Below are 23504 nucleotides of genomic sequence, written 5' to 3'. Positions count from 1 at the left end.
TGTTCTTTTCGCTTTTCCTTAGGAAGCGGCGTGCCGGGATGGGAATGACACCGCCGAAGATGCCCGCAGACAGAAGGAGCGATGAATGATGGGCAGAAGCGCTGCAAGGTAAGGCTGTTCCTAACGGTGTTCTTGTTCTTGTAGGAGCTGAGCGCAGAAGAAAGATGCAGGCCTACTGGAGACCGATCCGAACACGGTGACTGTCACGCTGCAGGTGCAGAAAATGCAAAGCATGTTTCTCAGCCTGGGTGTGGCTTAAATAGTCTCTGGGTATCCCAGGTGTCTCTGGACTGAACCACACCTAAAAGACTAGACCGCACATGCAGTTCTGGGAACCGAAATATGTGGGGGCATCCATCTTGTCCCCATCAATGCACTACAAGTCCAATCCCCAATGTTATCCTATGGGAGTGAGTGAGTCTGGTGCCACAAGCACCAAGTCTGACTCCAAGTGCGTCTTTGGAGGGATGGAGAGGCCCTTGAGGGCCATGTAGGTGATCGCGGCCTGGTTCCAGCCTGACATCTTGGAGGGCTGGGGACATGAGGGCCAGGAATCATGACACAAAATGTATAATGTGTGACGAGCAAAAAAAAGAAGGTGAAGGGGACAGATGGCCAAATTATAAAAGAAATGGAGAATGAAACTACACAAATTATAATAGAATACACAATAAAGACATGAAGGGGTGGTAGGCAGGAGAAAAAATAAATAAAAAGACAAACCCTGTCATTACTTAAATGTAAATAAATGGTCATTAAATAAATATGTCTGTAGGAATATATATTAATACAATCATTTATAAGCAGAAATAGTTTAATTTTCATAAATGATCTGAAACACTAAAGTATTCTTTAATCAGCTATTAGATAAATGTATTATACAATAATAATACATCGATAACTGCAGAAAAATGAAACTTTTGGATGAATAACCAGTGAATGCTTCCCAAGATCAGTATCTAATTTTTGTTGCTTCATTACTTTGAAATATAACAAAAAAGGTATTGTAATAAAGTTAATCCGGGCCCACGGTGTACACAAATAAGTAAATTAGCTGTCTTCCATTTAAGAGTTTATTGATTAAACTGCATTTTAGATTAATTCAATGTTTTTGTTGAACATATGAGATTTGATCTTTAACAGCTGCAGTTTTGAAGAGTGCAATATCCCACAAAATAGGATCAGAAATAGGTATAATCTGCGTAATAATATTGCATACGTCAATTGAGAATTCATGTGTAATCGGACAATAGAAAACCACATGTAAAATATTTTTCTTCAAATTTACAGCATCAACAAGTTGCAAGAAACAGGCACTTCATAAAATGTTGCTTAGCAGGATTCCAAAACCAAACAATGTAACAAGAGAAAATAGTTTGAGATAAAGCTGTTGGACCAAATCTCAAAATCTTAATCAAAGTCAGTCAACCATTATAGTTTGAAGAGGCAATTTTCCAAAATTGTGAAGAGGTGGTCGATACTGAAAACAAGTTATCATGAAGAATTGTGTAGGTTTTAGAAGCAATGTGGAAAATGGCACATGAAATTACCCAGACAAAGTTGTTTTTAATGTAGAATGACCGTTGTGAAAACGATTGTTCTAAATATAGGATAGAATTCTATATTTAAGAACCATGCAGTTTAAAAATTAACCTTCAGGAAGATGCAGTTAAGAATTTCAAATGATACAAAGCTTTATTAGAAAACATTTCTCGCAAGATAAATAAATGAGCTGTGATCAATTTCTACCATCTTATAGGTCTACTATTAATTTTAATATTGGGATTACACCTTAAAAGGAAACAATCCTACTTACCAAAGCTAGTTTATCAAAATCCGGCAAAGATAATTCAGTCGTTTTTAGCACAGGATCCTTACTTCTTTTAGTTTGAATGTTTGTTGGTAATATGATAGGATGGGGTGTTTCTCAGTATGTAACGAGACTAGAGGTAGAGGGAGATCCTGGGACCATGCTGTCCCATTCCTAAGGCTAAATTATATCATTTAAAATCAGAAAACTGCCTTACACCTTAAATCTTGCTCAATTTCAGTTTCTTTAGATACATTCTAATAAACGTATCCTCCCTATGAAGTCAGCAATAATCTATTGGTTAATTAACTAATAGACATAACATAAAGGTCCACGCTGCTGTAGGTGAAGTTAATTAAAAATAATTTCAATTACTTAAACAAGTGCATCTTATCTTGTCAGATGTCACTTTGAAAGAACATTCTTAGATAACAGTCTGGATGCAATCAAGTAACCACTCTATGGAAAAAGAAGAATAAGGGATTGCAATTTTTTATTTAGATATAGCACTCAGAAATGGGAGTATACCCTTTTTGGTATATATCAAATTTCAAAATCAAACAAGCTTAAAAATACAAGAATTAATAAGAAATGTTCAATTAGTATGTGTAAAGAAATCAGTGAAGAAGAGAAAAAAAGAAATTATTAAATACTTAAACAAATTAAGCATAGGGTCAAAACGGAATGATCAATTTTGGAAACAGTTTAATTTGAAATATGTAGCTAAAGACAAAACTAAGTTGCTTAATACATCCTAATATGCAAATTTGCTGCCGATTTGTGAATTGGCTTATTAATTTCAGTGCAGGTCTGCCTACGTGTGCGTACAAATCACTGCATATGTGCACACATCACAATTTAGTTCACAAAATGTCTTAATTAGTCAGCCATCAAAAACATGTTTCGGCAATGGAGCCACCTGCTGGGCGAGAATTTCAAGAGAAGCCTTCCTCAGGGTGAATTACAGCTGGACCCTAGGGGAAGCAGACATATTAAAAAAAATATGGTGATTGCGTTCAGAGTGTTAAGGTTTATTAGCGTTTGAGCATTGTTTAACTTTCTAATTATTTATAGTCCCTTTTAGTAATCTTACCCGCATTCGGTGGGCAAGACAAATTGGGGCAAGCCAAAGGTAACCTCACAGATGTATTGACGGCGAGGAGCGGCGAGACCAAAAGGACAGCACAGCTAACCTTGCAATTTTGTGGACACCGAATTATTTTGTTTTTTGGTATCCACTATCAGAAGAAGAAGAATATTGATTAGCATGTACAAACAATAATCCAACTGTTATTATTAAAGGGGTGTGTCTTTTATGGGGCCCTTGTTGGAAATAATGGTGTGAATAGTAGTTGCACAGGCACAAATCAGCGGTGAGTATGTGTACCTGCCCCGGGAAAATTGTGTGACCCCGGAAAGTTTTTAAACTTTCACTTTTCTGGGGATAACAATGCAAATTAGCCTTTATGAGGGAGCCAGTATTTAAATAAATCTGCCTGTTTAGGGAGCGGCATTTACATAAATGTGCCTGTTTTGGGAGCATGTTGCACAATATGCATGGAAAATGCGATAGATAATTTAGCACCTTTTTATAGCTAGCCGATTGTTATAAAAGCTTGTATTGTGCGAACAAAACTCAGGGTATAGGTCTACACATTATGTTCCTGTATAAAAATGCAATAGATGATTTAGAGCATTTTTTGGGGGAGCCTGATTTTTTAAAAAAACTTTTTGAACCTTAAAATACAAGTTCAGCCTTCTTGGACTAAACATAGTCAGCAATGTTAAGATATTGGTTGTTTTGCAAAGTGCTACGAAGGAACATGTCCCTGATTTAAAGGCTGTTCAGAGAGCTACAGCAAAAAAATGCATGTGCTTGTGTATAGGCACAGAGAGCTGTGCATCTGATGGCATCCATTTACCTTAAGCGATTTTCTTGCCAGCGTGAGAGATCGAGATGGGGTCATCTGGAGCAAGTAAGATATTTCTTCATTTTGCATCTATCTAAAAAGTCAGAAATATGGTCAGATAATTGGAAAGTTTTGGTGAACGAATAAAGCAACATTGCAGTGTAGCCCTTATTACCTTCACAAGAACGGCGCATGTTTCTTACTCCTGTTCGTTCTTTGATTACGGTTGTCATGGGCAACTGGAACCCGGAAGGCGTGTTGAACATGGATTGGCCCAGCAGTCACAAGCCCCTTTATGAGAAGCATGATGTCACCACGTATTCGCTGCAGGCGTTTTTCCGAACCCTGTGTTCTCTTCAGAAAATTGGAAACGTGTCTGCATATACATAAAACCTTTTTTGGCCGTAACAGGCTTAATACATTTGGAATATGTAATTAAGCCAAAAGATGAAATATGCGGGCCCTATTTGTTCAAAAAGGAATTTTTTGAAAAGAAGTATATATTAGCGACCAATATAAATGTGCATCTCTTCTTGTGTTGAGAAAAATGTATCCTTATAAAGAAGGTTTGTAATTTTGTTTAAACACTGGGTGACTATGGAAAAATGTGTATATTGCCACTCTCAGTGAATCTGTGCTTATGGTCAAACTACCACTGGGAGTCTTACTTGATCTTCGTGCACAAAAAGGGCAGTGCTATTGACTGGTTATTGGCAATCAATGGGTTACTAAGGCAAAGGACGATATTCCTCATTCAATCCATCAGTATGTGTTGACAATCTGTGGATCCATATAGCCTCCTTCATTAACAAACTACGAGAGACGTTCATTGAGTTTTTTACAACATCCAGGATCCACCAGGAGATGTTGTTTGCAGAGTGTTGAAGTTCCATGTAGTGGTTTACAAGAGGTGCACTTAAGGTTTTACACCAAATTTTGGATCGATGTTCTGAGATCCTGATATGTACTACGTGGCTGGTCTGGCCATCATACCGCAATCCGCAGGTACATTCAATACAGTAGATAACCTGCTTTGTTTTACAGTTTGTCAAAGTTTGGAGTGTCCATGTTTTTTCACCAATTTTAAAATCTTTCATTTTTTTGGTGAATTTGCATGCTGTACAGCCTCCGCATGGGAAATGACCAACTGTTGTTTGTAAATCCCATAAACCCATTCTTGGTGGTGGTTTCCTGAAACTCGAGTAGACAAGTTTGTCACATATATGTTTTGCTCTTTTAAAAGTAAACCTGGATATGGGTTCATGTGGGAGACTTAAATTGGCAATGGGCCAATATTTAGTGATGAGTTTCTTTACCTGAAAGGTTTGGGGCCCATGAGTAATGACACACATCATTCTCTCATTTTCAGATGTTTGGTTTTGCGTTGTCTTGGGTATTAATAATGTGTCTCGGTCTGTAAATCGAGCTTGTTTTTGTGCTTGGGTAATACGTGTTTTGGGCTATCCCCTTTCCCGTACCCTTAACTCCAAGTCTGCAGATTTTTCATAGAAGTCACACAAATCAGTGCAATTTCTCCGAATGCGGAAGAATTGACTGTAGGGTAAATTCTCCCGGAGGTGTCGAGGATGATCACTTGAAAAGTATAAAAGGATGTTTCTGGCACTAGTTTTTCTGTATAGGCAGCATTTTAATTTGTCTGCCTCATGTATGATTTTGAGGTCCAGGAACGAAATTTCTTCATTGCTGGACTCCATAGTAAATTGGATGTTACTGTCTATGTTGTTTAGCCAGATCTGGAAGAGTTCAAGTTCTTCTGCTGTTCCATAATTAACCAATAGAACCCAAGGGGGTGATAGTTAGAAGCTCAAGCAAAGTGAGGGCTTTAAAGTAGCCCTGTGGGCATTACCCCACTGGTAATGCCGCCACCCTGTCCAAGTGTTCTTTTGCTACTAGTACCCCAGCACATCGTACCGGGGTACTAATAGCATTTTTTCTCGAGTTGAAAACAGCATTAAAACCGTTCCACAACTTGAGAAAAAAAAGGAAAGAAATGTCCACCAGGGATCGAGGAAAAGGGACTACACGTAGTCCATTTTCCCTTTCCATGGCAGCCAGGACGGCGACATGACCAGCCCAACAAAGGCTTTGTCAGGCTCGTAACGACCCGGCGAGGGCCCATGAGCTTTTGTTAAAAGCTCATTGACCCTCGCCAGGTACTAATTCGAATTAAGAAGCAGAGTAGAATTGTGGCAAAATACTAGCAGATAAAAGGACGGATTTAAGTATAGGAAAGACAATTATTTCTGAATACAGTTTTTAGGTTCATGAACAATGTTTTTAGGTTGGCAGAGCTGTGATCCCGGATGGACTTCTTCCTCATTAGGCTCTGTACTATTGTCACTCCCTTTCTACCCTGGAGCACGTCTAGACTACTGCCAGGGCTGATATGGTGCAAGATGCCTCAGTCACCCTGTTAGGCAGAAGAGATTTTCCAAAGGTTGCTCAGTAGTACGTAAACCACTGCCCGCCAAAGCTTCCTCCTGCAACCTGTAATTTGACACTCCAGGGAAGGCTGTGGCAGGGTCACGCACATTTGTTGACCACGACGTAACAGGGACTGCAAACATCCACTGTGAGGCACGTTGGGACCCTAGGAGCCTGCAGTGGCTATTTGGAGATGTAGTCTATACTTGGATGCCAGCATCTGTTTGTGAGACGCAGAATGAAGGCACCGGTTTATTGGCAATTTTGCATGTCTGAACTTTGCAGTTACGTGATTGTCTGGCTGTCATTTAAAGACAGCGAGGGAACAGAGCAAAGGCGTCTACCTTCTTTGCTCGATGCAGACTGAGTGTGTGGCAGGAGCAACGCAGACGCACTGGATGAGAAGCCGACAGCTTCCCGTATCGAAACAGAACCATGCAAGGCACAGGAAGCCGCAAGCGAACCGGAGAGGAGAAAACCTATCCGTTGGGAACCGGAGCTGCCGCGGAGTCCACAAAGTACTGGCAGACTGCAGAGGAAACCCGTGAGCGACCGGAAGAGATCTTTCTGTTACCAAAAGACTGGCAAAGCCCTTGAGAGACCCGCAACCCCTCAAAGACAGACAACCAAGGCCCAACAGATATCATGGTGGCTTGCCTGGTGGTTGGGGAGACCCAGAGAGCATGGCAGCGGAGTGGGCCAAGAGGAGGGATACTGAGAACAGGGTCTGAGGCCTGCAGTAACTGAGAAAGAGAAAACACAGCACAGCTATTTTACATTATGGCAGTACCTACGAGGCTGGCTCTGCTGTAGGAAACAACTTGAATAACCTTGGAAAGACTCTGGAGAAAGGAAGTCAACCACTGGAGTCTAGTGGAACTTTTATTTGAGGACTTTTTGTGTTTTGTATACAAGGTCGGACTGCAGGTCGGCACTCAAGACAGTTTCCCTTTTTCACCTTTTCGTAAGTTTAGTTTTGAGGGATGGGTTAGGATTTGGACACAGGACGGTAAACTTTAATTTGGACATTCTGACACCAACATAATTAGTTTGTTTTGTTGAAGCTGGAGAACCCTGCTTAGAAGTAGGGAGAGTTAGGATTTCCCCCAACCACCCACCCCCATTTATTTTGAGAATAAAAGTATTTGATAATCTACTTGCCACCTTTGTGTCCATCTCTTACTCTTAGCGCCTCAGAACAGCCAGGAAAGAAGATCACTGTCCTACCTATTAGTGCAGGGCCTATGATTGTGGGCTCTGCGGCACAGCATTTCTGTCACTGCTCAGAATCTACTGGTAGTAAAAAATAAAAAAGTAGACTTACTACTTATGCAGGCAGTTCATGTAATAGCAAGAGTGGGAGAGGCATTATCTTTTTTTGTATTGCCTACAAGAGTGAGTATATGATAAACTCTGACTGTATGTATGAAAAAAAGAAATGTAGATCTTCTTGTCGGCAAAGAATACGAAATAACATCTGTACACTTGATGTTAGAAGTTGTACTAGTATAAAATAATTATCTGTATTCTCCTGTGTCCCTCCAATATAATTCTTTTTAGAGTATAAATAAGTATTGGCAAATGCCATTTTTAATAGTATATTGATTAGAAAACAAAAAGAATTGTGCGAGTAGGGCTGACGTGTTTCACTCTTGAATGAGTTTCTTTAGGGCTTTACATAGTCAACATTATCACATAGTCCTCTAATACCTCCAATTAGATTTTTTTAAACAGGTTTATATCAACAAAGAGATCTGATGTGCGAGAGATAAAAATGAAAGGAAAGAAAAACCTTATCAATTAATAACCTATCTTAATACACGAATGGTGATACAGGAAAATAAAATAAAAATTAAGGCATTTTTTTCTTAGTAACCAAAAAAAAAAGATTTAACAGACAAACTCTCTTTTGATTCAGCTTTTCTTTAAAAAAAAAACATATGTCTCTATTAACACCATACTATGTAGTCAAATGTTGCAGACAAATTGGTTATCCTACCAGCATCAGTTTTTTTTATAACAAAAATAAAGGATGCATGCTGATGCATTGATTACAAGAATTGGATGTTGGGATTATGATTGAAGTTGATGCATAAATAGTTGAAATGATTAAAAAGTATTCTGATTGTTTTTTGGCATACAGTGATGTAAACAGATAACTTACCAATGAATAGTCTTCATAACATAATCTGTGCTTTAAAAGCAGCCTGTTGGCAAATTTACGATCTGTGTCATACGTTCAATAATGTCTTTTACTGGGGCCAATTAAGCTAATGTTCGGCATCTGAATAGTCTTCAATGAAGTTCAAATTTATAAAACCAAAAAGAACTGGAAAGTGAATCTGTAACACGGAGCCAACATTTGAATGAGAAATGAAGTATATAATAGTAGATGAAATTAACTTTTGAAAAAGTGTAAATGGATAGTTGTAATTAGCTGAATTTTAGTGATAAGGGTTTGCCTCCCCAAGAGACTACAATTTGTCTGTGAATAATCCCCCTGTGAGAGTCCAAAATTAGATATTTTATACATCTGTATAAATCTGTTACATATGGACAAAACGATAAGATATATAATATAACACAAATGGCCTTGATATGTCTATGGCAGAGAATGAAGTAGTGCAGAATCAAAATTCAGATTCAGCTTGTTAATTAGTATCCTGGATTTTGGTATTTTTCAATAATATTTCTGTTCCTATTGATACAAATTGAATTAAGGAGTCAATGACTAAGTGATGTCTGAAAAAGAACAGGTTTGCATTGAATTATAGTTGTACAGCATTTATTCACTGAAGATGCATATAGGTAATAGGAAGTATTTTTAGTCCCGGTCAGTCTGTAAGCCACAGGAATTGTTTGTTTGTGTGTATGTTAAATTGGCAATGTCACCATTTTAGGTGCGTGTAATGTTGGCAGCTTTACTGTAAGCACCATCTTGGAATGTAGAAAAGGTAATGATAGGCAATATTCTATGTCGATGTCTGTCTCTCTCTCGTTCTCCCTTTCTCTCTCCACTTCTTCACCTCCTCCAACCTCTCTTGCCCTCTCTCCTCTTTGATGTTCATCTCTTCCAGCCTATGTGTTTCCTCCTCCTCCTAGATGCGCTGCATACCTCTTTCTTTATTCCCTTCTCTATGATGTTCACCTACTCCAGCCCTTAAACTTCTCTTGGTCTTAACCCTCATTATGCTGCTTCAACTCTCACTGCACGGCCCCCTCCTGAACCTACACCTTTAACTTCTTCTGTACCTCCACTTCCTGCATCTTGAACTCATTTGCTTCACTACTCATACTCTCTAGTTCTGTACCCCAGCTTTTTTAGAGTTTGGTTCCCTCTGCTTGAACAAGGCTTCTTCCTATGAACAGTGCCTCGGGTTGGTCTTGGCTTGGCTGTAAGGTTTTGGGGCTCTTAGGTGTGCTAAAGAGCTCTTCTGCTTCTAGGTTTAGTACGGACCAAGCTATCGTAAGGCCTATGCACAATCTTGGCAATCTCATTTCCACGCATGTAAATAAGCCCTGCGGGTCCGCATGAAAAAGAGCAACAGCTCTGTACATCACGTCTTGGAATCCTTAAAGGCCCACTAGTGTTTGTTGCATCAATGTTGCAATCACCTGCCCCAAGCCCCCAGTGCTGGTGATGCATCCAGTGGATCCTCCCCACAGCCCACATTACGTAGCGCATTGTGATGCCTGGTTCTCTGAATAGTCCCTTAATCGGCTCGAACAACCAGGTAGGGTACATTGTCGCAGACGTCTATCACTTTCTGCATCCAGGGATATAGCGCCCAGCTCATTTTGCAGCATGCCATCTGGGATATATCACTCAGCTCACGTTGCTTCCAGAATATAACTTTCACCTTGCTATGTAGCTAGCTAGCACTGTTCCTTCAAGGATCTAGGACCCAGCTCATACCTCCACTAGGGATACTTGCTATACAGCTTGCTCCGTGCCTACAAGGATATAGTCCTCCACTCACTCCTCATCAGTTCCATGTCTTAAAATCACGGCAAAAATGGCCGTGAATACAATATATTGCGGCAAAAATGCCATGGTTTTGCCGACACAATCATGTAAAGGATGCGGTGGACACCCCCGCAACCTCCGGACCCATTATACCATTTAAGGGGGCGGGGGACACCCACGCAACCCCTGCTCCCCTTAAATGGTATAATGGGGTACACCTTTACCGGGTCAAACCACAGTATTTTTGCCGCGTTTTTTTTTACCAGCGACATTTTTCCCACAATTTTATTACACGATACCCTCCTCATCCAGTGATATAGAAAGCAGCTTTTTGAGAATCCCTCTCCTCACTCTGTACTCCTTCCTCCGCGTCATCTCAAGCCTCTCTCCCTTTGCCTCTCTGATGTGCGTGCTTTTATATATTTTTCTAATTGGGATTACCTGCAGCTATTGGTTTTGCCTTGCTCTTGAGGCTTTAAAAGGCCTCAGTGGCTCTTTGAATTCAGACAGAGGTCTTGCCCTTCTTCCGGCTTCTATGCAGCTCAGCACTGTAGGATGTAAGGTACATATCTAGGCTTCTGAAACTGCTCTTCACTTTGTTTGGGCTCCATGAGTGGGGCTCATTCTGGACTTCATTTTCAGACTGTGTTTCCAGATGTGCCAGACTATTAATGTGTGTGGACTCCAAGATGGAGTTTTGGGCGGATTCACAACACATGGTTCCACATGTCAGTGATGGGCTTTTTCAGTTCCCCAAAATTAGGAAGTGTTGTTCATGTGTTGGCATTCTGTACTGGGTCCTGTTCTGTAGGGGGAACACCTTATAAGTTCCAAGATTCCAATATCCCAACTCCATAAGTTCACAGTACTAGTATGGGGCACCCACAAAATAGTCCATAGGCGCCGCTCTGCGAGAACGAACACGGCCCATTGGCCTGTTCTTTGGGAAGGTACCCACTTAAGAGTCTAGTATGGGGCACCTATTAGGTCGACTATTTCAGTTGATATCACCTCCACACTCCTCGTGGATGAAGACAGGGATTGAAATTAACAATTCCGGAAGAAAAACCATTGCACCAATGACAAACCTGTTGACAACTCTGGGTCGACAGGCCCAAAATCGTCAAACCTAAGACAGGCTACTATGCAAACCGATTAAAGTCAGCACAGTTCCCCAAGAATGGACATGCATTTCAAGTAGATTAGCAATACTTTGGTTTGCAGCCACAAAGCAATACCTTCACAACATCTGTGAGACACCATCTCATTCCACTTTGTTTATAAAGTGACACAAATGTCTCAAATATAAGCAAACTACCTGAGACTTTGAGAACAGAGCTAAGCCCCTGAACACTATTTCCCTCAGGTTCATATTTTTTGGTCCATTGACAAAGTAGGAATTCTTGACACTAGTCAATGGCAGCAATCGAGCAGTTCTGTGGAAAACCCATGACACCAGACATCTACCAAACCTTCCTTAACATCAAGAATTCACCCACCTCTTCTGTACTTTACTTGAATGATCTATAGAACAAGGAATCATCCCTGAGCAGTAAAGACAGTTTACAGAAAGCTTCTCATAATAAAAACCTGCAACTATCCTAAACCCCCGACTCTCTTAGCTACAGCCTAATTTCCGACGTTCTTTACTTAGGGAATCTCTTGGACAAAGTAGTTGAATAACAGATGACAACGTCCATGGGCATAGTTTTTGGCGGAGGGGTGGAGACAGGGGTGTTTGTGCCCCTAAACCCCACTTGTGTGGCACACCATTTTATCCTACTTATTCCACTGCTCACGTGGAAACTAATACCATTCCCAATCAGGATTGGCTAGGATTCATGCTGATGAGTGAAACCGAACCTCACTCTTGGATATCTGGAGCAATTACAAAAATGCAAATTCTGGCATTTCAAGCTCCCTCATCCTTCTGAAAATCTCAGCCATGTTTGAAATGATTAGTTAAGTAATCCTGATCAATAGATTCTTTGAAGCATGCCAGCAGCTAACAGCATAGGAGCACTAACTTCTTTTCAGCAGGATGGAAACCAACCATATGCATCCTTTCTGTTCAACAACACTGTAACACCAGTGGCAGCATTCCATGTACTACTAGCTCATCCTCCATGTCTTCAACATATAGATAGCTCTTCAAATCAACATTATACTCAAGCAAGGCCTTACCTGCTACTTCTATTCAGATGGGTTAAGTTTGAGTACCCCGTTTCCCTCTACAGAGAATTAAAGGTAGTAAAATTTCAATTTGATATCTGTTTACATCAGGACCTTGGACTATACAATATAAACAGCATGTGATAATTTGATTTGTAATACAAGTCCGATCATGACAAAAAGAATTGGAAAATGATCCAGATTTACCTGTCCAGGATAGCTTGCAGCAACATTAAAAGTAACCCCTAATGATGACCAATACATTTGTGAAAAATGAAAAACTACAAAAACATGTGCAATGTGCCTAAGGCACATTTGACCAACAAGGAATTGATTGAGCTTGTGATAGCAACCTCTAGATCCAACTACTTTATGCTTCTGGCAGCTAATTGCATATGCTTCGAATCCAGACCATGGCCATGGTGCAATAGGAAGCAAAGCCCCTGCCCAAGATTTTACTAAACACTTTACAGGAGCTAATTCTGAAGCTTCTCTTAACACAATCTTCGTTAATGGTAATCTGAATAGTATGTTATACCCATCCACAAATGCTACTCCCTGGATTACTTTAAAAAAAAAAATAGAACTGGGGCTGGTTCGTAGCAACCATCGAGGACAGATGGTGCTCCGACTTTGGATTCCGTTTTCATAAAATATAACTTGATCAATGATAATCCCCTCTACCGTCCTGTTCCTGTTTATAAATATGGTACTAGACACCTTTAAGATCCATACTCAACAATTTCTTCCCTGGACAGTTCAGGAAAACTGTATCTGTGTTATATACAGTACACTTTAGGATTAGGTAATAGACAACAATATACTGTCAAATACGCAGTTTTGATTTCACAGGGCCCCTTTGAACCAAGAAAGCCAATAGCATATGTTCGTGTTCAAGTTTTTATTTAGGAAACATATTTACAAATTGGACCAATTTGAAGAAAATGGATTCTTTCCCAAACAGAAAATGTGTTGGGATGGTTATTTTTCTTAGTCTTAGGTGGCCCTCTCTGATTCAAGAGGTCCCACAATATCCACCACATTCACATCTGGGCTCTTGTGCCTTGCTGGTTTCTTGTTGATCGTACATGTCCTTCCCAGTATCATTTCTTAGTTCAACAGCTGTTCCCCCACATCATTTCTGGTGTCTGGCATTGCGTGATATAGACATTCCTGAACTGTTCTTCAGATGACTGACTAGCTATGGGCTTTCCAGGGGCTCATATAAGTCTACCTCACGATTAACTCTAGAGGGTAGACTTGCAAGCAGAAGTGTCAGCAGGAGTACCCTCCAGGGAGAGGTGCGGAGGGATCTCATTAGGAACACCCTGTCTCGAGTTCCTTAAGGTTCTTCCCCTCTTGGTTTTCTGATATTAACGTATCCTTCCTGGCCCAAACTTCTAAATCTCCTCCTTCGGTCCTGCCCAGGGCAGACCAGGCCCATTGGGACCTTGCTGTTCTGTTTAACTGTGTGACTACCCTTTTCCTCCTCCTGGTAGCCACCATCTCCTGTTTTTATTGCTTTCTTGGTGTCTACAATCCCACCTCCTGCAATCACGCCCTCCTTCCCCACTTTTGTTACTACCTTCCTAACACCCCTCTTCTACTGTACTTCTATCTTTCTTCCGTCTTAATGGGGTCACTTTCGGATTGCTACCTTCCTCTTTTGATGTTACTACCTCTTCCTTCCCAGATGATATCATCTCTTTGACTTTCATCTCCAGGTGTTGATTCCTACTCCTCAATACTGTTGCGTTATGTTATTAGTTTCTTGTACAGTGCACCATCACCCGAAGGTATCTTGGTGCTAAATGAGAGAGACTTACGGAGTGGGGTTCGATTGGCTAGATTCAAACAGAATACAGCGGATAAAGAAAGGTCAAGGATTTTGAAATTTAACGAAGTCCTCCATCAGCCGAAGGGCTAGTCGCAGGGTATTCCAAAGGGATGGAGCCACTACTGGAGGGGTCTGCCACCTACTGAGGCCTTCTTGATATGAGGGACCATAAGAAGACCAAGTTTGGCTGAATGCTGGTTTGTAAGGGATGATCTTTTCCTGGAGGTAAGACGCACACTGCCCATAAAGGACTCTCTGCATAAGGCAGAGGACTTTAAACTTAATCCTCTTTTCAAAAGAAAGCAAATGGAGTTGGTGTAATACAGGAGATGTGTGTGAAAATGTAGGTAAGCCAAGCGAGCTTCTAACCGAGCCGCAAAGCGTTGAATAATTTAGAGCCTATAAAGCTTGGATTTAGGTTGAGTTAGCAACATCGCATTGCAATAATCTAAAATCCCTAATACAGAAAAAGCCACCAGTTGTCGCAACACTCTATAATTGGGTTATAAACTGTGGGTTAATATTGAGTACTTTGAATCACTCACCTAAACTGCTGATGGACAGAACTGAGGCTATTAAAAAAAGCCATTTATGACTTGGATTGGTGTGTTACCAGATATACGATTTCCTTATATCGCCTTTCATACATTGTGGCTGCTGACGAAAAGCCCTGTAATAGCTTAAAATCCTACCCCACACAATGTCCTTGTCATAGGTGGAGAGCTTTATTTTTCCAATTTCATTTAAATGTATTACCCACAAAGGAGGTTATTGGGTTAAGACCTAAAATGACATCCCACGACCTCGCCTATCGCTTTTGCAGCAATATTGAGGCAATAGAGACATCGCAAGACCTGATTATTCACTGTCCAAGTTTGCAAGCGATTAGATACGAACACTTTAAGCATCTATTTAATAAGGACAAACCACCAGCGTGTGCTCAACTATGGTCTAATATCTTCACAGGCTTGAAGTTTTTTTTAATATTGCCTAGGCATACATGATTGCTTATTTTGATTCCTTTTAAGAAGTGCGTTATGTTATGTAGACCCTTAATCTTCTATATTTACAAAAGTGAAAATGCGTGGGTTTGTTTGTGGCATGGTGAAGCGTTGTTCCTTATACACTTCCATGCCGTTTCACCAATATGCACCAAATTTTGCATAGTTACCTATCAGGACGCGCCGGACAATACTGGCTACATGACATTTGGACACCCCACCTGGTTCCCTGGATTTCAGCAAAACTCTAAATTTGTTTGTGGGTTTGTGGCTTGGTGAACTGTTGTTCCTTATACAATTCCACACTGTTCACCAATCTGCACTAAATCTTTCATAGTTACCTCTTAGGACCCTCTGGACATTACTGGCTTAATAATATTTGGACACTGACCGCTTTCCCGGGATTTCAGCACCTTCACACATGAGACGGTTGCCTGAAATCAGCGAAATATCAGTGTGGTCGTAGAAGGACCAGTCCTCATCCCTAGAATGCATGTTTCCTGAGACATTTGCACCGCAACAAACTGCACCAAGCCAGGGTGAGGCAACAAGTGGGGAGAAAGCACAGTAGGTCCCAGTATGCAGCAGTACACCAACTCTCGCGTGCCCCTAACGTCTGCTCCTGTGTATGTCAGCCATCCACATGTGCCCATTTTCAGTGCAATTTACTTCAGAGTATAAAGCACAGCAAGCGATAAGTGAATCGGAACAGCAACCTACAGGATCATCTATTTTCAACAATTGATGAGTGTTGTCATGTCTGCCCACAGAACCCGTTTGGAGAACAGGTACTTTTTGCTAGTTCTTGATGAACACTAAAAGGTTCATTTGGTACTCCATTGATGAATTATTATTAAATTGCACCTTGCAATTGCACAATTCTATTGCACATATGATGAATTGATGAATAGTGTTTTGAATTGTATGTTTGTGTGTATTTGTATATGGAAATGTATGTGTAAGGTTTAATTAAAACCAAAACACAATTAAAAAGAACATTGGAAATATGCAAGAAAGATTCTTGTGTGGCAATGTTTAGTCAGTTAGACTGACCTTAACACAAATCCCCTCGTGCAAGTATAACATACCCCAACCCAGACACCTCAGCAGCAGGACACACATAAAAGATGTCCTTTTACAGTCTTAAGTAGCCAATTGTGGAACTTCTTTTTAGGACTGCTTAAACATAACGTTAGTTGAGATCCTTCATCATCATGAAGGAAGAAAGGAACCACCTTCAGATGTTGTTGGCAAGGCTGATACATATTTGTTGAATATTTATAATACAGAGATTAACTCTGTTGGTTATCCGACACTGCTTGATCTATTTCATTTCCTTGATAAGTTGGTACACCCCTATCTTAAAAATGAAAGCTGCGTAAGAATTCTGGTTTAGACCTTTACGTTTTTCTGGGGTCTTGCATACCCAACCGTTAATGTAACAAAAAAAAAGAATAAAAGGACCTCCTTTGTCTCCGATTTGATGTCAGTTAAACAGCCATACATTATCTCATATGCCGTATGCATATACATTTACTGCGGGACACAAAGAATTTCTAATTGATTATATCATGATTGATGTGGCACACTAGAGATTGATTAAAGATATGGAAGCCGTCTCCTGTCCCAAAAAAGTGACCGTAATCCACTGAGTGGATCCTCTTTTTTTTATTTGAGAAGGCCGATCCATTTACTAGTACGTTTTTAGCCCTTACTGTGAGTCATAAATCTTGGGTTGGAAGGAATAATTAACTTAAAAAACGAGGTTTCAGGTAATTATTTTGGAATGCTTTGCCCCAGCTATATTGAATGAGCACACAGCCCCAAGGGTGTAGTGAAACAATGTGAAAGTGTTGATAAATAGTATTGCTCTCCTTTTTTTTTACAAAGAAAAATAAGATATAGAAGCTGGCATGTGCTTCTAAATGATCATGGTTTGATAATGATTGCAAGGGGAAAAAAAGGAAATATCCTAAGTTTCCAAAGAGACAACATCAAATCGGTAAACTCAAAATTCAATACAAACAATTAGTAGCAAAAAAGAAAAAATATTCCTGCCTTAAGAAATGGGAGGAATTACAGTCATTGGCAATGACAAACATCATTCCGGTGTTTTATCTCCTAAGGCCTCAATTCTAATGGTAAAATCTCTAAATCAAAAAATGATGTGAACAGCAAAGATTGATATGACCATTTTGCCAATTTATATATTGGGCCTCATTACAAGGTTGGATGCAGCCTTGCCGGTAAGAGCGGCAAGTCTACCTCCATACCGGCATGAAAGTCCGGCACCCGCGAATGGGCAATTACCAGGGTATTCTGACCCCGCCGGACCCGATAATTGCCCATTTGCGGGTGTCTTGTCCGGTAGATCCCCATTCCTATTTCAGCCCCATAGGGCTCAATGGGAAAGGGGATGCCTTTAGCACCGGCACCGTTGATAACGGTGCCGGTGCTAAAGGCATGCTGTGCTCGCGGGTGCCTTTCATTCCGCCAGGGCAGACCTGGCAGAATGCAAGGCACCCGCGGCACAACTCGGAGTTTGCTGGTCTGGTAACAAGGGTACCGGCAAGCATAGCGGTACTGTTGTTACCGGACTGGCAACTTCGTAATGAGACCCAGTGTCTCTGATTCTTTGGCAAATATGACAAGAAATTATATTGTTTACATTCATTTTTCCTTAGCGGCTTTCCACTCATGCAAATCTAATGAAGCAGAGGGATCCAATGGCATCCCAGGAGACTTCTTTAAAGGCGATCCCTTTATTTTGGGCCTGATAGGTCATAGAATTCTTCCAGCATTCCTAAAGACTGCAGAAATACTTATGTCCAGGAAATCATTTTAATTATACCAATTTTTTAAGAAGGGGGATAGATCTATTCCGTCAATTACAGCTGGCCCTATTGGAAAGCTTAGGTAATATCTTCTGTAAGATTATTCTTGGGAAAATTGAGAATTCTGTTATAGATTGCAACCTTCTCTCGGAAGCCCAGGCTGGTTTTAGTAAAGGACAAGGCATTGTTAATCAGTGTTTTTGCCTGTTTTTGCTCTTACAGAAATATGTGCTTTTTAAAAAGTAGGCAGCCTTTATATCTAATTTTGTCTGTTTGGCTATTGACTTTTGTCTCAATCAATAGAATTAAACTTTGGAACATACTACGACTTAAAGGCATACCAAAGGATTTGGTTGAACAAAGGTAACTGCTATATTCATCCAATACTACATCTGGGAGGTTTTGGTGTGCACAGAAGGATTTAAAATCAAGAGGGGGTTGAGAGAAGGTTGTGTTTCGGCCCCCATCTTGCTCTGTCATTATATAGATGGAATTGTGGGTGAACCATAGTGATGTTCCTATGGTTAGTAGTAAACACTGGCCAATCCGTTTATAGGAGGATGATGCTGTACTAATGGGCCACACTGGTAAAGCCTTGAAATTATTTCATGATTGATATGATATGATATGATATGATATGATATGGCATTTGTAACGCACCTATACACAAGTGTTTCAAGGCGCGACGAGGCAGGGAGGGGGGAACAAGGGGAAGACAGACAACGATCGTACTAGGCCAGGTGTCATTCAGACCGCGCAAGTGCAGGGGGAGGGGGAAGGGGAAGGGAAAAGTGCAAGGGGAAGGGGGTGGGGGGACGTGCAGTACATAAACTAGATCTTGCAATTAACAAAAATAAGACAAAAATACTGATTTGCAGATCGTGGGTACCAGAAACCGCAAAACCTTTCTATGGGACCATTAGAAATAGTCGATACAAATGACTACTTGGGAGTGTGATTTCCTGCAAGTGGCTTATGAGTCCCTCAGGTGAAGAAAGCCACAGTCACAGTATCTGTTTTATTCGAGATCCATTTAAAATTTTAATAAAGAGCTTTGTAAATATTTGATACGAGTCCCTCCCCAACGGTCTGTGAGACCAAAGCAGTATCAACTGCACTTTATGGAGCAGAGCTATGAAAATGGTGCCAAATGACCACTTTGGTAAGAGCTGAAAAAAAGGTCTAAAGCAGTTTCTTGCTCTTCCACAATCCACAGCAACAGACCCCTTGCATAGGGAATAGGGGTATTGACAACTATGTAGCTTACATGCCTGTTGGGTTGTGCATTAGAACGTGGTTGCAAATCAAGGGAGATGGTTATAGATTGTTGCTCCGGGAGATTCTGGGGAAAGATGGTGCGCAGGGTGTCCCACAGTTTTCATATGTGAAGGCGGTAATGCTTCAAATTGGGCTATCTAACCTCTTGTTTCAGCCAGAATTGCTGCACAAGGAGGGCATGGAATTGGTAAAAAGGAAATATTGGGTATTTTATAATGGATAATTAATTGATAACCTTCTAACAATATGTCTTGCTACTGATTATTTATTGATGGAAACCTGGCTAGGACCAGAGCGCTATGTTGCACTTATATCTCCTACCGTGCATACTTTTTTAAAAAAAATGTGTTTATAAATGTTGCATGTCTTATCTGTAGAGGGGAAAAGGAGTGATCCCCCCAAAATACTTTGTTCCAGTGAACTATGAGAAGTAGAAACTCTCATTCATTTTATGTTTATTTGTCCACATTATTCATACATAAGAAACAAGTTATCTTCTTGCAGTTCTCCTTGAATTTGATATCGATCCCTGATTGATGCTTTTGCAGAAGTTCGGATGATGACCTCACACTTTATGGTGTGAGTGAGGCAGTACATATGGAGAACCTGGACTTACCCAAGCAGGACTGTTAACAAATCTTTTTAATTAACTGATTTTATCTCTTATTTTTGTAATTTAATTTTCCTTTTTGTAAATTTTGAAAAGTTTGTAATGCATATATTAAGAAAACTCTCTTATTGAAGTTGTGCCTATTTAAGATGTGCTTTTGATTATGGAAAATGAATCTACGTCTTACCAAATTTGGATGTGTAGTCATGTGTCCATGTATTTATTTTGTCTTGGTGAAGCTTATGGCAGATACCAATAAACTAAACTGATAATAATGATAATCGGCAATTCTTTTCGCTGCTTCTCACTAGCTTGAGAATGTTAAAGCTGCACAAAAAGCTTGCTCATATCAATCTTTCATTAACTTCATTCCACCAAATTGCTGTTTTTATGTCTTTTTCATCCATCTCTTTTTTTACAGTATTATGTAGAATAATTTGCCCCCTAAAGTACATTATGGGGATTTCAAAAATCCTCTTGGATTTAGATGCTTGTATATAGCACTCCTTCTGCGTGTTATAGAAGTCGAAAGCCTTGGCCACACTGAATCACGGTAGGCAGGACTGCTACAAAAACGTTTCAGTTGCACTTCTCTGTGTAAGCATCAGCCTTTCTGATATGAGATTGCACTCCCCTTCCACGAGACAGCAGCTTCTGTTTCATTAACATCTGCAGATGTTAAATGCATAATCTTCTCATGGAGGATTCACTAAGCTCGGGTATGGACTATATGTGGATGGCTGTACACCAAGACATTAATAACACTGCCTCAAGTATACATTATGTTTGTAGTCTGATTAACTCTCGGCCTATACACATTGTATCAGGTCATCATTCAATTTCTTCAATGTTTTTTGTTGCATATTGTATGTATTGTGTCCATTTCTGTAATATGTTTTATTACTAGAATTAATCGATTCTCTTTTGGAATTCACGTTTTTTCGGTTTTAATTTATTGCTGCTTCCTGTGTTCATCTGATCTGCTCAGTTCTATTTTCCACAACATTTATTGTTGTTTTTGAGTTGTTTTTGATGTCAATAGATACGCCACATATACAAGCCTATTAATATATTTGAAATAATTCCATTAGTAAACCTTCCAACAGGAACACTCCTGTGTTTGTTGTAAATGCACAATCTTGTGCTGTTGGATTTAAGTTTGACCGCCTCCTGTTTTCTTTTGCAGGGGTGTATCATTTGTAACAGAACAAAGTCAGATTGTGAAGCTGTGGCAATCAGCACCAGTAACCCAGAAGGCAAAGAGAGAGGCATTACTGAGGTACAGCATCCTCTCGAAGGCCCCCAGGAACATCAAGACATGCAAAGAACAGACAATTGAATCGGTGCAAGCATTGCTTCTGGAGCTTATTTAAATAACATTGTAGGCAAACCCCGGGAATGAGTCTCCTGATCGTCCAGGAATGGTTTCCAGGTCCGAGCTGCTGCCGATAACAATTTTTGGGAAATTCTGGTCATATTTCTAGAAAGACCGTGTGCCTTCTTCTTTAGTGGCCTCTGTAGCAGGAACTATAGCGTTATTTGTTGTTTAGGTACCAAGCACTTAATATTTCTTATAGCTCAGTTGTTTCATTTAAGAAACGGCAGAAACTATTTCCTTTCCTCAATTCGGATCAACCAGTACTCATTTTGAAAGATCTTAATCACATAAAATGTACATACGGTCTTGTGCAAAATTCAGCCCCAAGCTGAGGGGAATACAGCGATCTGCACACTTATAAGAAGCTAGAGAACATTAGATCGGCAACACATCCCTGTTCTACACAGCCTTATTACATTGAGCACTTTATCGTTGAGTTGACAATTGCAAACTTTTTTTAATGCATTTAAGATCGTTGGTGATTGGTGTCTAGTTTTGGTGTGCACATGTTAACGTACTGTATCATTAGTTATCAAAACTAGGCCAAGCAAAATATGGATTAGATTGAACATGCATTTGACAATCATGAAACATATCCAAAATGTGAAGTCTCCACTTCTTGACTCGATGGGGGTTGGACATAAAAAGACCCTCCAACTGAGTCATGATGTTGGATGTTGTTGAATCGTCTTTGTTGTCACATATTGATGTGTACGTATGAGGATCAAGGTGAGCATGATCTTTATTTCCTATTGCTCTTGGGAGTGTGAATGGAGGAGCTACTTCCGCAGATGTGCCTGTTTAGAGAGCATTTAACTTTCACACCATTTTAACTGCCAAGGATTTCTCCGATGCTAGAGGTAAGGGATATTTCACTTTCCTCTGGATGGTGAGGTTACCATACTTCTCATGCATTCATTTATTGTGTCAAGTCAAATCAACCCTAAAAGGTTTAGTTAACCTTTTAAGTGACAACCCCTGTGGAGGTTCCAGACTTCAGGGACAAAAACATAAAGCTTTGTCCAGCTGTCCCTTAGCCGTGAGGCGGTGGGCAGAGGAATTATTGCCAACCTCCAAGTTAGAACATCTGTTCGCCTTTTAGCAAAGCAAGACCTCTTTTTTTAATGGTGGGTATCCACGTCTTGTGGGCCCTGAAATGTTTAAGAAACAATATAAGGGACACGGTAAAGGAGGGACGTTTTTAGAAACTGAAAAACACCTATCAGAGAAGAGAACCTTTTACTTTGTGATGGCTACTTGTGTGCTTGCTGGAGATCTACCCACCACTGTGTATCTGCTCATGTGTGTAATTACTCTTCTGAAGCATTCCGACACTGTCCAAGGAGGGTGACCCCCTTGCCTCCGCTTATGTCGATGAGCACTGTGATGCTTGTGAACCCACCAACCAAAGCGGCAGATGTCTTGTGAAAACTGTTTAATGTGCCATTGTGTTCGACAAGAAAGAACTATTTTGCTAGTATACAACGGCTTTGGTTTGCCTGCTTTCTCCCTTCAACAAGATACCGCTGGGCAGGTATTTTAACCATCAAAGTCATTTGAGTCACTGTGTATTCAGCATTTTATTTAATAAAAAAATTTAAAAGGTTTTGCAATGTTGAAATGTCTTTTTATGGTCTAAGCACTTGTGTAAGATGGATGGCTTGGACAGTAAGCATCGGGGTGCCCACAGGTTCTAATCTTGGGTTCCTGTAGTCCAATCTTCCTTTGACCTCCAATTTGGGTTTGTATGTTTAAATCTTTTTTGATGGAATGCATAATTTTAAGGCAACATTGAAGTGTTGTGTACGTGCAGCTCTTCCAGGCTGCGCCGGGGGTTCATTTTATAAGAGCAGTGCTTTCAACACTCCTTTCTCTCCAAGACCAGATGTCTTTTTAGCTTATGTCAAATATTTGGTCTACTTTGTCCTGGTGTCATTTTTTTTCCTTTTTGTTGTGATTGGCTAAGGCAACAGAAAAATCAAGCTACTTTAATTGAAAGCGCCTCGCCAGCACGACTCCCTTTACGCCACAGTGTTTAATTTGAGAGTATATGCGCCCTCGAATACACGAGCCTTCCATTTTTTTGTATCACTGAAGCACCATCTGTATTCTTTTCTAAATAAACTCCCTGTGCCCCATACATGCAAGAAAACTGGTACCCCACACTTCCTGGGCAGATCAAAGCAAAAGTAATGGCCAAAGTGTGTGACGAATCAGTTACTGTGTGCTTGGGGACACGACTTGGAAGTGTAGCCTTTTTAA

The 23504-nt window shown here is 40.4% G+C and overlaps 1 protein-coding gene across 7 annotated transcripts in view; it reads left to right on the top strand.

Annotated features, from left to right (window-relative positions):
* Nucleotides 1-22844, top strand: part of PER3 (period circadian regulator 3) — a 494927-nt gene extending 472083 nt beyond the window's left edge. For all 7 annotated transcript variants that reach the window (XM_069610411.1, XM_069610410.1, XM_069610408.1 and 4 more), the window contains one exon: nt 21051-22844. In XM_069610411.1, the coding sequence (XP_069466512.1) occupies nt 21051-21203 (153 nt within the window). In that variant the 3' untranslated portion in view covers nt 21204-22844. The remainder of the gene's footprint in view (nt 1-21050) is intronic.
* Nucleotides 22845-23504: the final 660 nt, after the last annotated feature.

This window comes from Ambystoma mexicanum, chromosome 8, assembly GCF_040938575.1.
Source record: "Ambystoma mexicanum isolate Mex_15411 chromosome 8, UKY_AmexF1_1, whole genome shotgun sequence".
In the NCBI taxonomy this organism is placed as follows: domain Eukaryota; kingdom Metazoa; phylum Chordata; class Amphibia; order Caudata; family Ambystomatidae; genus Ambystoma; species Ambystoma mexicanum.
Note: the sequence above shows the minus strand (reverse complement) of the source record. Positions and strands in the feature narration are given on the sequence as shown.